The sequence below is a fragment of the Macaca mulatta genome, chromosome 6 (genome assembly GCF_049350105.2).
Source record: "Macaca mulatta isolate MMU2019108-1 chromosome 6, T2T-MMU8v2.0, whole genome shotgun sequence".
Lineage (NCBI taxonomy): Eukaryota > Metazoa > Chordata > Mammalia > Primates > Cercopithecidae > Macaca > Macaca mulatta.
The window spans coordinates 146,156,521-146,173,170 of NC_133411.1; the positions used below are offsets into that span (position 1 = coordinate 146,156,521).

Below are 16,650 nucleotides of genomic sequence, written 5' to 3' on the forward strand. Positions count from 1 at the left end.
ACCCTTGGACATACCCAATCCTGACTGTGTCCCAGATCTCGACAATAAGCTGCCCACAACACAGAAAGACCAGCACAGTGTCCTGAATCCTACACAATGCTTCCCCTTCTAAAGGCCCTATCTTCCCAGTCACAGCCAGTTCTCACTCTCTACTTTGAATCCCTCTTACTTGTGAACAATTGGCCAGTGGGGTATAAAGCCAGGGTCTTTAACCAATGAATACAGAGAGGGTCCAGAAGCAGCCAGAGAATCAAATCACTAGCATCTCCTGAGACCTGGCAGTCATTTGCTGCCAAGCCTGGACACCAGGCTACATTTAGATGGAAAATCTGGACTCACAATGATTTTTACATACAGAATTCTAAGCCAGGTTATCGAAGTCCCTCATGGTTTATCCAGAACCTCCAGGCTCTCCTAACTGTACCAGGGGAATAGGACACAATGCCACCTGGAATGATGTTTTAGTAAACAACTTGAAAAGCCACTAAGATGACAGTTGACTTCATTGACTTATTTCTGTGATAGAGAACTGGGGAAGGAGAAGCTGCCCAATTTTTCCTCAGTACCAAACTATTCATAGCAGAAAGCTTGAAATGTGGTTTGATTAGCTTAATGCAAACTGCAAAAAGCAAGGATACATCCTCACCAGCAGAGCAGTGCAGTAGAGTACTGAGCTATGGGGTCCAACAGAACCTAGCTTGAGTCTTGGCTTCAACAAGATTATGGACTACGTAACCTTAGAAACTGAACCTCACTTATCCAATCTATGAAATGAGGTTATTATGAGGCAAGCTTCATAGAGTTTACCAAGTCACAATGAGTTTCTCCATGTCATGTGCTTAGCTAAAGGATTGATGAATGCTCATTACAAGTAATACTATTGTTTAATAAATGACTATAAATTATATGTATTTTAACCCTTACCTCCTTTTTTTCTTTCCAAGGCCTGCTCATCATATAACCATTTTTAGGGGAAAATGGTTAAAGGAAATACTCAATTGGCTTGTTGCTTTTCTTTAAAACACGGCACATCTGGTTCCATCATCTAAAATATGGTCCAACAAGTCAGTGACTTAGAGTCTTTTAAAAAGAGGTCTAACATGTAAGCCAGAGGCAAAGGTGAGAGAAAGTGGTTATTTTTTATCATAAAGCAGCAGCAATTCAGGGGCAAAAGACAAGTTTCCCAGCTAGAGAAGTGTTGGTTGAAGCTAGAACAATGCCATGTAGAGCTGTATATCCTGCTCAACAAGAGGAAGAAAACCACATTTTCGCAGATCTTGCTTTAAAATGTGTAAGGGAATGAGCATGCAAAGAATAAAATTCATAAAGCATCTCCCACCTCAAAAAAACACCAAAAAGAGAGTGAAAAGTCAAGCCACATTGTGAGAGAGAAGATACTTGCATCATTTAAAACCAACAGGCTGGGTGCGGTGGCTCACACCTGTAATCCTGGCACTTTGGGAGGCTAAGACTGGCAGATCACGAGGTTAGGAGATCAAGACCATCCTGGCTAACATGGTAAAATCCCGTCTCCACTAAAAAATACAAAAAAAATTAGCCGGGCGTGGTGGTGGGCGCCTGTAGTCCCAGCTACTCGGGAGGCTGAGGCAGGAGAATGGTGTGAACCCGGGGAAGCGGAGCTTGCAGTGAGCCAAGATCGAGCCACTGCCTTCCAGCCTAGGCAACAGAGCGAGACTCCATCTCAAAAAAAAAAAAAAAAAAAAAAATGACTTGCATATAGAACTTACACGAATCAATAAGAAAAAGACAGATAATCCAATTAAAAATAAGACACAGGAGGTAGGAATAGGTACTTTACAAAATAGGATACCCATAGGCCAAAATATACCAGAATGCCTAAAAACTAAAAGATAATGGCCATACCGAGCATAAGAAAAGATATGGAGCAACTGGAACTCCTGCACACTGCTGGCAGGAGGGCAGCACTAAAGTGGTACAGCTGCTTCAGAAAACTGTTTGGCAATAGGAGCTGAAGATAAACACATGAACCTCACAGTCCAGCAACTCCAACCCTAGGATTTTACCCAGTGGAAATGAGTACAGGAACACAAAAGGACCTCAATGTTCAGGAACGTTCATAAACAGAAATAGTCAACCCTCACTTGAAAAAACTCAAATATCCACCAGGAGTATTAATCCAATGGACATTGTGGTATGTTCACATAATGGAATTTTACACACACACACACAAAAACTGCTATGCATTACCAGAGATAATATTACCTACATAACAATGATTGACAAAAGGCCAGACATAGAAAAATATAAACTGTGTGAGTTAATCTATCCGTCTATATAAAGTTCAAAAAAGGGCAAAACTAACATATGATGAAAAGTTACAACAGAGGATCCTCTGGAAAGAAGGGAGGTGAAAGGAGTCAGGAGAATACGATTAGGGGAGCATGAGCGAGGCTTTTGGAGTAACAGTAATATTCTGTGTCTTGAAATCAGGGATGGTTACATGGGTGTACTCACTTTGTGGTAAGTCAATTCTATTCATGTACTTTGCACACATGCATGTCACACTTTAATAAAGGTTTGAGAAATAAGTGAAACAGAAACAGGCTATTCTGATGTCTTGATATGACTGACATGGGCCACTGCTTAGTTGTAAATAAAGAAATACTCTGAGCCAGAAAAAGGTATTTCCAGGGAAACCTTCACATGGCAGAATGGACAGGTTTCCTAATATCAGGTGAACTGCTGAAGGCGTACATCCCACAGTCAGGGAGAAGTGGGGCTCCTGTCTAGTCTCAACTCTGACAGGTCTGGAAAGCCAGAAAGGCGCAAGGGAAGCCTAGCATTGGCACAAGTAGTAATTAACATATCGATCACGTACTAAGTACTGGTATCATTCCAAGTGCATAAAACATCTCAATTGATGTAATCCTCATTACTCCCTATTTTATTTCTCAAGTGAAGTAACTAAGCACAGAAGATTTGGGGGTTGGCCTGAGGACACACAGCTGGTAAAAGCCAGAGCCTAGATTCACCTGGGTAGTCTTGATCCAGAGCCCACATGCTTAACAGCACAACTGACCACCTCCCTGAACTACCTAGCTATCTTTAGAACAGGAAATCCATCCATCTGCCTCAGCAGAAGCATGCATGCCAGCCACTGGAAGAGAGAAGACGGACACTGGAGGAGCAGAGCCACCAGGGATGGGCACTGACCACATGCCAGGCAACAGGCTAAGCAAGCTCTCTGTCCCAAATTTGACTTAATTCTCGCAACAGTCTTCTAATATAGCTAGGATTACTGGCCCTATTTGAAAGATGAAAAATGTGAGGCTCAGAAAAGTTAACTTCACACAGCCAGGGAGGGGCACAGGCAGGTTGCAAGTGTGTAACTCCTTCACCTGAAAGGTCAGTAAGGTCTCCCAGGTCCTACAAACCAGAATCAGAACAGGCCCTGACATCGTGGGGTTTCCATGGCAACTCCAGGAGGCCACCATCACCGAGGTCAGGTGTGGGCAGAGGAGTTCACACCTATAAGATTGCTTGATAGGCCCACGCTAGAACCAAATGCAGCAAATAAGAACGAAGCTCCCTCCAGCAAGGAGAGGCGTAAGCTGAGCTATGAGAACCCCATGCAAACGAAAGCTGATGGGAGGCTTGGACATGCCCTGCCTGGAGTGGTAGAGAGGACCTGTTTTGTCTGTCCCACAGGCTTCCCCCTTCTTCTAAGCAAACCATTTACCTAAGGTCCAGGCATGGCTGACCACATCCCCAGCCAGGCTGGCCACTGTGAGCTCACCCTCCTTGCCACAGCAATGCATCAAGGAATGGATGCATGACCTTCACAGCTTGGTAAAAATCCTTCCTGTTTGCATGTGGATGCCAGAGGGAAAGGGTTCTCTCTCCACATGGCCCTGTCAGGAAGAGGTTGGCTTGGAACTGCCAGAGAAGATCTTCCCAGTCACGTGATAAAAGCATCTCTGAGGATAAATCCAATGTGCCAAAGGAGCTACAGCCAAGAGAGAGGAGAAAGCGAGGGCAAGCCTGGATGCAGCCATGCCTGAAATCCAACAATGAACTTTCAAATTACAAGGAACAATAACTTGGCTTTGTATGTAAGCCACGCTGAACTCAATTTCATTCATGTGTAACCATGAGAATCCTAACACAGTAGAGGTCTCTAGATGAGGTATGAGGGAGGAACATTTTCCAAAGCAAGAAACTGCAGACTACTGGGGGGTGAAGCTGAACAGTTTTAAATACCCTTGAGGAGAGTTTCGAATGGGAACTACCCTAAGCTAAACCCCTAAAAGTGTTGCTCAGCATCCAGAAAAGGAAGGAGCTTGGTTTCCTAGGAAAACCCTATGCTGTCCATTCACTGGTATGGTTAAAAAAAAAGTTGGAGGAGCCAGACCAAAATGCTGGGGCAGCCACCACGGGGGTGGATGCGATCTGAAAAGACTGAGTCACATCACCTTCCAGAGAAAGCAACTGTTAGAACGAAGCCCTTCCCAGGACAGAACTAGTGCATAGCCAGCTAGTCTCCTGCACATGAATCTCTGCAGCGTAATGCATTGACGCATCTTTAACCAGATTTTCATTCCATACAGGATTCAGCCACTGAGAAAGAACAAAATGGTATTTTACTACCTGTAGATACACACTCTAACTTTTAAATTCGTATCTTCAGATAGGAAGGGAGTTGGCAATAAGAGGAAATTAAATCCATAAATCCACTGATTTATCACTGGACAAACAAACAATTGGCACCATGACGGTAAACTCTTTGCAGGCCACATTTCCCTCAGAGTCGCTGCTGCAAACACGGCGGAAAATCCTGATTTGGAATGAGAAATAATTCCATTTTAATCTTGTTTATCTTCTTGGTCTAGTAATCCCCTGTGGCCAGTGCCCATCTGGCACATTCTTTTAAGAAAACTGTGGCCACTGCGGTTGGTTTGTTGAATTTTTTTTCGAGGTACATTGTAGGCCATTGGGTATTGGGCTTATTTCTTTAAATAAATCTAATAAACCAACACACAACACCATTTATTTCAGGAATATTTTGAAAGCACAAATAACATGTTGGCAGCTTTTATTAGAGCACATGAAATGCTATCTCCAGGGGAGTTCACAGAGCCCAACAAATTAGTTTAATCTCAAGTGGACCATGATGAAGGGAAGTGATCCACCAAAGCAATACACAATTAGTACTAATATTCTGCAATTCTGTAGCTTGCATCATCTGAGCATTTTAGGATGGGCTACATGCCTTAATAAATTCTGACAATGCCCTCTAGAGCTTCAAATCTCAAACTTTAGCCTGCATCAGAATCACAGAAGAAGTGGTTAAAGAGGCAGATCCCTGGGCCTTGCCCACAGAAATTCTGATTCAGAAAACCTGTCATGGGGCTCTGAAATCCCACCTTGCCACACACTCCCCAATGTGACTGTCCTCCTGGTATGAATCATGAACGCTACCATAAAGAAAGGTAATACCGCTTTCCCTATACACGGACAAGAGCTTGGAATAAGCCAGAAGCTTGACACTTGCTGTAGGGCAGCACCAACCAATAAAACTTTCAGTGATGCACCGGGCACAGTGGCTCATGCCTGTAATCCCAGCACTTTGGGAGGCCGAGGCGGGTGGATCACGAGGTCAGGAGATCGAGACCATCCTCGCTAACATGGTGAAACCCTGTCTCTACTAAAAATGCAAAAAAATTAGCCAGGTGTGGTGGCGGGCGCCCATAGTCCCAGCTACTCAGGAGACTGAGACAGGAGAATGGTGTGAACCCGGGAGGCAGAGCTTGCAGTGAGCCGAGATCACGGCACTGCACTTCAGCCTGGGCAACACAGTGAGACTCCATTTCAAAAAAAAAAAGAACTTTCAGTGATGCTGGAAATGGTCTCTGTTCTGCACTGCCCAAAACAGTAGCCACTTGGGCTACTGGCCGCTTGAAATATCACTAGTATGACTGAGGAATTGAGCATTTAATTTTATTTAATTTCAATGAATTTAAATTTAAATGGCCACATGTGTCTTTTGGCTTCTTTATCGAACCATATGGTTCTACATGAAACAGCAGCATCTAAGAAAAAATAATTGAGAGTTAGCTGTGCTGGACCATATTTCTTTCCATCATGAGAAAAACTACAGCAATTCCCTATATCAATAGATATAGGCAAAATGGCTTGGACTGAGTACACACTATGCATTATAAGTCTCTCAAGAACTCTGTATTAGTTACTTTTTATAGGTGAAGAAACTGAGGCTCCAAGAAGCTAAGTGATCTGCCCAAGGATGCAGGGCTGGCCATGACACAGTCAAGAGCTGAACACAAGTCCTACAATTCCAACACCCATGCTGTCTCCATCACCATACACTGCATCCGTGGAGATGAGCTCAACTGAAAACACAAAGGCCAAGGCCGTAGAAGTTGTCACCTCCCTTATCTCCAACTGACATTTTCCATTGTTTTCCACATATCAGCTGGCATTCCTATGCAGGGCTCTATACATAAATAAAGACAGCATCCCACGGAGAAGGGAAGATGTTCCAGGGGCAGGATTTGACCCTATTGCTTCTCCTACTTTCCAGCTCTCCCCTCTGGTTCACTCTGCTCCAGTCACTGATCTGCGGCTGCAGCAACATTTCAGGCACATTCTTGCCTCAGGGCCTTTGCACTTGCTGTTTTCTTATCTGAAATGCTTTTCCTGCAGATATCCACATAGTTTACTCCCTCTTTCTTGAGATCTCTGCCCAACTGCCCTTTACAAATGAATCCTTCCTTCACTAGCTATTAAAAGAAGACCGGACTCCTCTTTCCACCCCCGTGATCTCCTACTTCTGTCACTGCCTTTCTCCCTTTATTTTTCTCTGTAGGATTTATCACTCGTTTATTGCCTGTCTTCCTCCACTCCCTCTAGGACACCAGCTGCATGAGGGCAGGAATTTCATTCTGGTCACTGATGCATCCCAGCACTTGACCCACAGGAGATACTGCACAAATACCCTGAATAAATACCTAGATATACAACCAAAGTTCACCTGCATGGCTGCAATACAGCTGTTTTTCGTTCTTTATGCTTTTCTGTACTTCCCTAACATTCTACAATAAACTATGTCCCCTGCAGTCACAAATTGACATGTCTTTCACATAATGCTACTCAGTGGTCACTGTGTTGCCCTAAAAGTCACTGCCTCCATGAAAGGTCACCTTATATCCACCCTACTTGCCACTCTTCCTCTTTAGAGCTCCGCCACCAGTGGCACAGAGCTAATATTCCCTGGAAACAGAGATGAGCATGTCTACATTTCATCAAAACTGTTGGATCCAGGAGCTCACCGCAGGGCCAGCCAATGAACAAGTCTCCACTTATTTCATTTAAGAAAAATAGAACTTTATCATTTCTGACAATTTTACAATTGCATTGAAAGCTACGAATTAAAGGACCCAGTATTTGCTAACGTAGCCACGTGATTTTTTTCCCCCAATAAAGGCAACTACACTGTTTATAATGCTGGCATCAGGAAGTTAAGGGCACACTCACTTCACTGACCAAGCAAGTTTAGTTAATACTTTTTTACTGGAAAAAAAAAATATGTATTATCAGGTGTGGTTTCTGATTTATGTAAATCAAATATCAGTGGAGTTATATCATATATTAAAATAATAAATACACATGGTATACTACTTCATTTTACAGTGTTTTCCCTCAGGTATCACCTTACTGAATCTTCCAAACAACTCAGTAAGGGGGAGTTTACTCTTATTCCTGTTAAGAAGTTGCCATGGGCTGAATGTTTGTGTCTCCCCCAGATTTTTATGTTGAAACCTAACCCCCATTGTGAGGTGTCAGGAGGTCGAGTCTTCAGGAGGTGATTAGGTTGTGAGGGCACAGGCCTCGTGAATGGAATTAGTGCCCTCATAAAAGAGGCCCTGAAGAGACCCCTCATCCCTTCTGTCACAGAAGGACACAGTGAGAAAACAGCATCTATGAGGAATGGGCCCTCGCCAGATGATGAATCTGCCAGTGCCTGGATCTTGGACTTCCCAGCTTCCAGACTGTGAGAAATAAGTATCTGTTGTTTACAAGCCACCCAGCATATGGTATTGTTGTTACCATGGCCTGAACAGACTAAGTCAGAAGCTGAGGAAACTAAAGCACAGAAAGGCAATATGCGTGCCTTTCTCAAATATCACCAAGTCACGCAGGGGGAACCTGCATTCAAACTCGGGACTCAGGTTGCATTAAAGGACGTCATTTCTAGTCACGAGTGATGAGCAAAGCAGCAAGGCTGGGTGTCCAAGTAATGGAGAAGCTGGGACGGGTGACTGCAAAGCATGGCATGGCCGACTGAACGTGAACTAAAGGAGCATCCAGGCTGCGAAATTGTGCTCCTGGCTCTGTCTATGAACATTAATGTTGGACAAGTGCTGCCCAGTGAATCAGGGGACGGAAAGGCTTTCCCACTGACCTGGCACTAATGCAGGCCTCATAAGTAAATAGCACTCATCTGTGACAAGTACCGATAAATCGCAGTTTAGGGCTCTCCTCTGGAAGGACTGGTGGAGATGTCCTGACTAGCATAATTCATCATCCCAGAGAAACAGGTTAAAAGGTACATTTAACACTATGCAGAATCTTGACACAGGCTCACACAGGTGGGGGGCTGGGGACTTGGGATTTGAAGAAGCACATGTATGGAATAGCAGAGACCTCCGCAGCAGGCTTCCTGAGACCAGGCTACCCAAGCCCTCCTGTAAAAGGGGGAGAGAGGCACAGCTAACCCCAATGAACTACAATGTACTTTGCTTAAAGAATTTTAGCTTGAGTGAACCTCAAGAAAAGACAGACAGGAGTATCTATGTGTATATATATGTACAAACACACAACACATACACACACATGCAATAGACACATGTGTATATGTATATAAACATAATATGTATATTTTCTTTTTGCCTTTTGTTGAAGTTAAGCTTCAATTAAAGAGGGATGTATATACACACACATACATGTATGTGTGCATATCTTTGTGTGTGAATACACACATACATGTATATTTTTATACAAATAAGGGTGTATGTGTCTACTTATCCCCCTTTAATTAAGACCATCCTCAGAATGCGTCTCCTTTGGAATAACTGATTATTCATTCACTCAACAGTATATCATGATACATTAGAAAAGATGCTTCCAAAGAATCTGAAATAGTGAGAAAGTTTTATGAAATTACAACTGAAAAACATTGAGATTTTTGTTAAGCATGCACAACAAAAACACAGTGGAAGCAAATATTTAAAAAAAAAAAAATCTTAAGGGTAGCTGCCTCTTAGTGATAAGAGAGATTTCTTCCTTTATGCTTTTCTACGGCAGGCATGAATTGTTTTAACAATGATAAGTATCAGACTATGTTTTAAGGAGACTATGAGTTGTGCCTCTATTTTGTGAGAGGAGGGGTCCCTTCTGGCCTAGCAGAGGGCCTGGCCTGCAGTGAGCATTCAAATCCTCGAGGAACAGGGTGGGGAGGTGGGACAAAGGCAGGAAGAAAGTCAGTGAGAGCCTGGGGAGACCTGGTAGGGCACAGACATGAGCAGACCAAGGATGGTCAGAAGTTATCTCCCCAAGATCTAGCAGGTCAGTGAATGTCTTCAGTCGAGGTGCACAGGGCAGATTTCTGTGCACACTTAATTTTAACAGGAGGAGGAAAATGATAGGAGAAAGTACAAACTGGGTAGGAATGGACATATTTTCATCAGAAAGAGTATGGTACAGTTTCAAAATCTCATCAAGACAGGAAATGTGACCATATAAACATGATTCAAAGGCCATATTTTACTGTGGCCCAGAGAAGTCTGTCTCTGGAATCAGACAGACGTGGCCCCAACCTCAGCTCACCCACCCACTAGCTGTGAAACTGTGGGCAAGTCACTCAAACTTTCTGAGCCTCATTCTTCTCACCTCGCAAACAGGAACAGTGGTATGACGATTACATGAGTTATTGCATCTAAGGTACTTTTTAACAGTGCTATGTGTGCAGTGAGGACCCAGTGAATGTCGGCTGCTTCTCCTGTGATGGGCTGACCATACCCCACCCTGAGGGCAGGTTGTCTTGCGTTGGACACCAGAATGGGGTCTCCTGAGAGCATGTTTAATTTCCATTTATTTCGGAATTTGTTGATAATGTATTGATACTTATTTCTAATTCAATTCCAGTGTGGTCGGAAAACAAACTTTGTAACATTTCCATGGTTTGAAATGTGGGGCTTGTTTATGACACAGAATGGTTTCTCTTGGCAAATATTCCGCATGCACTTATTAAAAATAAGTAAATTCTTCTTTCGGGTGGACTGTTCTACAAAAATCAATTAGGTCAAGATGGTTGGTTGCGTTTTTAAGATCTTCTGTATTCTTACCAATTTTTAATCTGATTGTTCCATCAATTGCTGAGAGACGAGTATTGAAATCTCCAGCTACAAGGGAGAATCTGTTTATTTCTTCCTATACTTGTCTGGTTTTGTTCAAATAATTTGAAGTTCTGTTACTAGGTACATACATATTGATGACTGTTAGGTTTTCTGGGTGAACTGACTCTCTTATTCTTATGAACTGCCTCTCTTTATCTTGGTTAATATGCCTTGTTTCAAGGTCTATTGTCTGATATTACTATTGTCACTCAAGTTTTCTTATTCTTACAGTTTGCATGGTATATATTTCTCCACCTTTTAACTTTCAACCTACCCATTCCTCTATATTTCAAGTAAGCCTCTTATAGACAACATTTAGGTGTCCTCCTTTTCAATCTAGTCTGGCAATCTCTGATTTTTACATGAATGTTTATTTACATCTAATATAATCATTGAGATGGTTGGATTTAGGTCTGATATATTCCTATTTGTTTTCTATTTGTTCCATCTGTTCTAATTCTCATTTCCTTTCTTCATTTAATTGAATATTTTTAGCCTACCATTTTAATTCTTAACACTGTCTATTTTGGCTACATCTTTTACTTTTTTTAGTAATTGATGATGATGATCACAATATGTACCCTTAATTAAAACAGTCTAGGCAGGGTTCCTGTTGCACCACTTAATGTAGGAAACACAATAATTCTACTCATCCCCTCCCCACATCCTGTTCCTACAGGCTGTTGCTGATGTTCCTATACATGAATATATATGCACATATTATATAATATATATTGGGTTTATACACTATACCCATTACAAATCCAATAAAGTTTTTAAGTTTTTGTTCCAAATTGCTGTCTTTTAAATAAACCAAGAAGAAAAATATATACATATATAGTCCCATATACATTTATATTTATATATAAATTTATCTTTACATATAAAATACATATATTTCATTCATTCCTGTAGATTCATGTTGCCATCTGGTCCAACTGTCTTTTAGCCTGAAGAATTTCCTTTAGCATATCCTACAGTATAGTTTTGCTGGTGACAAATTTTCTGCTTTTATCTGAAAATATTTTACCTTCATTTTTTATGAATATTTTTGCTTAATGCAGATTTAAGAGTTGGCAGGTTTTAATGTTCTAAGTAAATTTAAATTTAAAATATTTTGTTCCATTGTTATCCGGTCTCCATTATTTCTAATAAGGAGTCAGGTTTTAAAAATATCATTATTCTCACTACAAATAATGTATCTTTCTGCCCTCTCTGGCTGCTTTAAAAATTTCTCTTTCTTTTGGTTCTTAGCATATTGGCTATGATATACCCAAGTGCAGATTTATTGGTATATATTCTTCTTTAGGTTTGCTGAGCTTGCTGTATCTATAAATTAATGTTTTCACCAATTTTAGGAAATGTTAGGTCATTATTTCTTCAAATATTTTTTCTGTCCCACTTTCCTCTTCTTTCTCTGGGATTCCTATTACACATATATTAGACCACTTTATATTGTCCTGGAGGACCCTGATACTCGACTTTTTTCCCTATTTTTTTCTCTTTTTCAGATTGGATAAGTTTTTATTCATGTAAGTCTAGATTCAGTGACTTTTTCTTCTGCCATTTCCAATCTACTCTTGACTCCATCTGATAAAATTTTCATTTCAGAGAGAATTTTCATTTTTAAAATAGTTTCCATTTTTCTGCTTAGAATCTCCAGTTTGTGTATTATGTCTCCTACTTCCTTTAGGTCTTTGAGCATATTTATAACATTGTTTTGAAGTACTTGTCTCCTAATTCTCACATCTGGATCATCTCAGGGTCAGTTTCATCTAATTGTCTCATAACCATGACTTAAACACTCCTGTTTCTTTGCATGCTGAGTGATCTGTATCGTATAGAACATACTGTTGGCCACACAGAGTCTAATTTTTATTTTTGTGTTCCAATAGGCAGTTAATGTGGCTAGACTCCAAGTTCAAACTGTCTCCCCTGCATTGAGCCACAGCTGAAACTGCTCAGTTCTTCCAGACTTTTCCTGTTGCTTTTTGCTGGGGACCTTGGAGTTTCACCCATTCATGTGAATTCAGAGGGATACCAATAATATGGATAGAGTTTACAATGATTTTAGTGCTCCCCTTCTGTGGTTCCTCCCTTTCTGAAATGTCTTCCCCTCCCTTTCCAGTTGTTCTAGAAGTTCTTAACTGTGTCCTCTAATTCTGAAACCCAGTTGTAACACAGCTCTCAGCTTGACCTCCAGCAGCTCCGTGCCACAGTGAGTGGAGGGCACCCTCACACAGAAAGCCCCATGAACACAGATTGTGCCAAGTGCAGCTCTCTTCTCACAAGGGTCCATTCCCTCCCAGGTTCTGGTGGCCACTGGGTTTGTTCCTCAAAGAGAACAGGCTTCTTTAGGAGTCCAGTCTAAGACCATGAAGTCTTAATAGAGGAAGAGGCTCATCCTTAGCCAAACAGGGAAGAAACAGAGACATCCCCGGGAATCTTCTAGCCTCTTAACTGACCCCTTAGACTCTTTGTCCATGCCTCCGTTGGAATTAAGAATTCTTTTACAGCCTTGTAGCTCCCAGTAGGAATGCCCAGGGTCTATAGAGGGGACCTTCTCCCCCTTCCCAGGAAAGGGGGAATGCCTCTGTTCTACTCACACCTGCAGGATCTTCTCCTCCAGCCTGATCAAAGAGCAGATCCGAGCAGATGCCCTTGGCTGTCCTGGACCTATTTGTCATTGATATTACTCAAAGCAGCTTACCAACTAAGAGGCATCATGACAATAATATTTGTGCATCTGGGGGCAGCCATGAGGAACTATTTTGGGCAGGATGCAGGTAGTACCATTCCCTGCCAACACTAGTTGTGAACTCCTTCAGAAGCGTGAACAGCTCCACATAAACCTTCCTTCCATCTCCACCATCAGTTCCCCTTGGTCTCCTCTAGAAGAGTCAGTCAATACTAAAGCAGTATCTTCGCATCTCCTGTTTCTAGGGTATGAACTCTGGTTGTGATCTTCAGGAACTACCAGCAAACATACTCATTAAGCATTTTGTCACTATCTTTTTTTTTTTTTTTTTTTTTTTGAGTGTGTTCTCATTTTGGGCAAGGACTACTCAGGGCACAGAAGGAAGAACTATGACACAGTCTACTCAACTAATACTGGCAAGATGATTCTATGCCTCACAAAATTTCCTGTACACAAGCAGAGACAATTTAGAGAATAATGAAAAGCCAGCTGATTTCAGGTTTTCTATTATGACAACTCCATATTCACAAATTTTCTCTAAACAGTGCTGCTCCAGAGTCATCAATGAATAATTTAAATACTGGGAGGATGGCAAGAGCTTTGAGTATGATGACTGACATCCACAAGCCCACTCCATGTGGCCCATAATGCTGAGGGTCATGGCGCTTCTAAAACAATGTGCTTTCAACCATTATAAAATGAAATTGGTTCTTGAAGAGGCACCTTATAAACAACCTGAACTTACTGCCAAATAATATTGCAGAACCTATAAACAGTTGTCCAGAAATTCAGGTTGGTCCACTCTACAGAAACGAGATGTTTTAGAATCAGAATGTAAAGGGAAAGAGAAAATCAAATTATATATTAAATAGTTTTGAATGATAAATTGTAGGAGAACATGCATATTGTCGGCAATTCCTTTGCTTTACACGAGGAATTAACATTGAAGCTCCTTTAAATCAGTTTTAGTCTGGGTGCGGTGGCTCACGCCTGTAATCCTGGCACTTTGGGAGGCCAAGGCAGGCAGATCATGAGGTCAGGAGATCGAGACCAATCTGACTAACATGGTGAGATACTATCTCTACTAAAAATACGAAAAGAAAAAAAGAAAAAAAATTTAGCCAGGCATGGTGGCAGGCACCTGTAGTCCCAGCTACTCAGGAGGCTGAGGCAGGAGAATGGCGTGAACCCGGGAGGCAGAGCTTGCAGTGAGCCGAGATTGCAGCACTGCACTCTAGACTGGGAGACAGAGCGAGACTCCATCTCATAAATAAATAAATAAATAAATAAATAAATAAATAAATAAATAAAATCAGTTTTAGATGGCATTAAAACTCTAACCCAACTATATTTCTTCTCCCATGGAAATAAACATATATACACATACATATATGTTATAAATAATTTCAGGAGTAAGGTACACCTTCCAAAACATCCTTGAACTCTGCATCCACTAGGCGTTCCTGACTCAACGTTAAGAAACTCAAAATAGTGCATCTTTTGCTTCCCACTGCTGTCTCAGTCTTGGGGAGTTACAAGGCTGGGGTTGCTCCATTCATTTCCACAATAGTATTTTCAGGTCTGGAACAGATACAAGGCTGGCACAAAGTAGGTGCTCAATAAATACTAGCAGTATATTTTATTATTCAATCTTCATAAGAACCCTTTTGAGGAAGGTAATGTCATTTCCATCTTACAAATCCGACTCAGAGAGGTTTAGTACTTGGCTGAGACATACAGCTAGTGAGCGGTGCAACCTGAATTGGAAGAATCACAAGACCCTGATTTGAAAGTGTGTACTTTTTTTAAGGCTTTTTGTGTCTCTGGGGTTACTGTACAAAGAAGCAAGCATTTTTGAGTGGGGTCCTTGGTGACTAGATTAATGATGTGTATGTGGAAAAAAGAGACATTAAGTAACAACTATTTACAGAATGCCTATGACATGGGATATGTCAGACCCTCTTGGGAAAGCGAGACCTATAAGGTGCGGGGAGGGGTGCCCACTGCTCAAGCACCTGCTACTTGGGAGGCAAGATACTAGATGCCTCACCTACATTTTCTTACTTAGTGCTTATGATTATTCTACGTGATCAGTCTCTGTAGCCTTAACTCAGAGCTCAGTGAAGATAAGTAATCTGCACACATACACACACAGATTTTATGTGGCAGAACCAGGATTTGGACTCATTTTTGAGTTTGTTATTAACAAGTAATTACAGCAATTGAGAATCAGGTCACAGCATGCTCAACCCATGACAGAGGATCAATGTATTCAGCAGACGCATAGGCTGTGTTTAGTACTTGTCCCAAGAGGAAAGGAGCAGGCACTGGGTGGAGAACAACAACGCCTGGCTGAGAAGGTGGGCAAGGCTTCAGGAGGACGGGAGGTTTGGTTTGGTTCCTAGGGAGCTGGAGGGGGCTCCTGAAGCAGGTGGTGAGGACAAAGTCCTGGAGACCAGACTGGGGCAGCCAGAAGGGGCCCACAGAGAAGGTGCGTGACGCCTGGGACCCTGAGCAGGAATTCCAGCAACTCTTTGCCCTTCTCCTTTCTTTGTACTCACTCTTTTCCTGTGGGTTCCCTGCTGCCCCTTCTCCTTGTGCCAGGAACCGGTTTGGAAAGCTTTCCCCCTTAGGAGTCTCTCAGTGTTGCAGAGGAGAAAGAAAGATGATGATGATGTAGGCATCCTTCACTTTTCACTGAAGATCTATCTACCTTTAGATGACTTTTTCCCCAAAATGCAGTGGGCTTTTGTTGTTTGTTTGTTTCTGTTATAAAAGCAATTCCTACTCATTAAAGAAGAATCAAATTCTTCAGAAAAGCACAAAGAAGGGGGAAAAAATCCACCACCTCATCACCTGGAGATAACCACAGTCAAAATTTTACATCCATAAGAAACTAGATTTTGATGTTCAAAGGCTTGAATCCACATGTAATACTCAAGGTAGGGAAAGGAGCAATGTTCTGTTTATCTCTGCATTCCCACAGCACCTGACCGAGACCCTGGAACACACAGGCTTGCCAACAAACCTGTGTAAACAGCAGCTCACAAGCCCTGCCCCAGCTGCTTTTCCGCTCAGGCTTCCAGAAGGCCCTCAAATGAAGGGCATGTGCTTTGCCAAGTTTATCAGTTTGAAGTGTGCCGGCTGAGATGTAAGCTGAGTTGTGTGGGGCTGGGGACAGGAATTGCAGAATGTGTGGGGCAGTCAGGAATAGGACTTTTATGGGAAGAAGAAATTAAGAATGTGCCACAGAAGGTGCCCTGGTGAGGTCTCCAACATGGGAAACCAGCAGGTTTCATAAGGGAGGCAGCTTCTCCCCACTGGGTGAGCAAGGCAGATTGTCCCTGTCAATTGAGGAGAAAGACCCCTGCTGCTCTGGACCAGTGACCCATGTACCACGTGAATACCACCAGAAGGGCCTCTCTCCAGAGAGGGTGGAGGCGATGTCCAGACTCTACCATGAGTGGCGTGTAACATCAACAAGTCACTTAACCTGTA

The 16,650-nt window shown here is 42.2% G+C and overlaps 1 protein-coding gene across 6 annotated transcripts in view; it reads right to left on the reverse strand.

Moving 5' to 3' along the window:
• Positions 1–16,650, reverse strand: part of SPOCK1 (SPARC (osteonectin), cwcv and kazal like domains proteoglycan 1) — a 515,462-nt gene that overhangs the window by 310,761 nt on the left and 188,051 nt on the right. The window contains exon 1 of one of the 6 annotated variants that reach the window (XM_078004312.1): positions 15,714–16,147. Coding sequence (XP_077860438.1) covers positions 15,714–15,836 — 123 coding nt within the window. The 5' untranslated portion in view covers positions 15,837–16,147. 6 annotated transcript variants of the gene reach the window in all.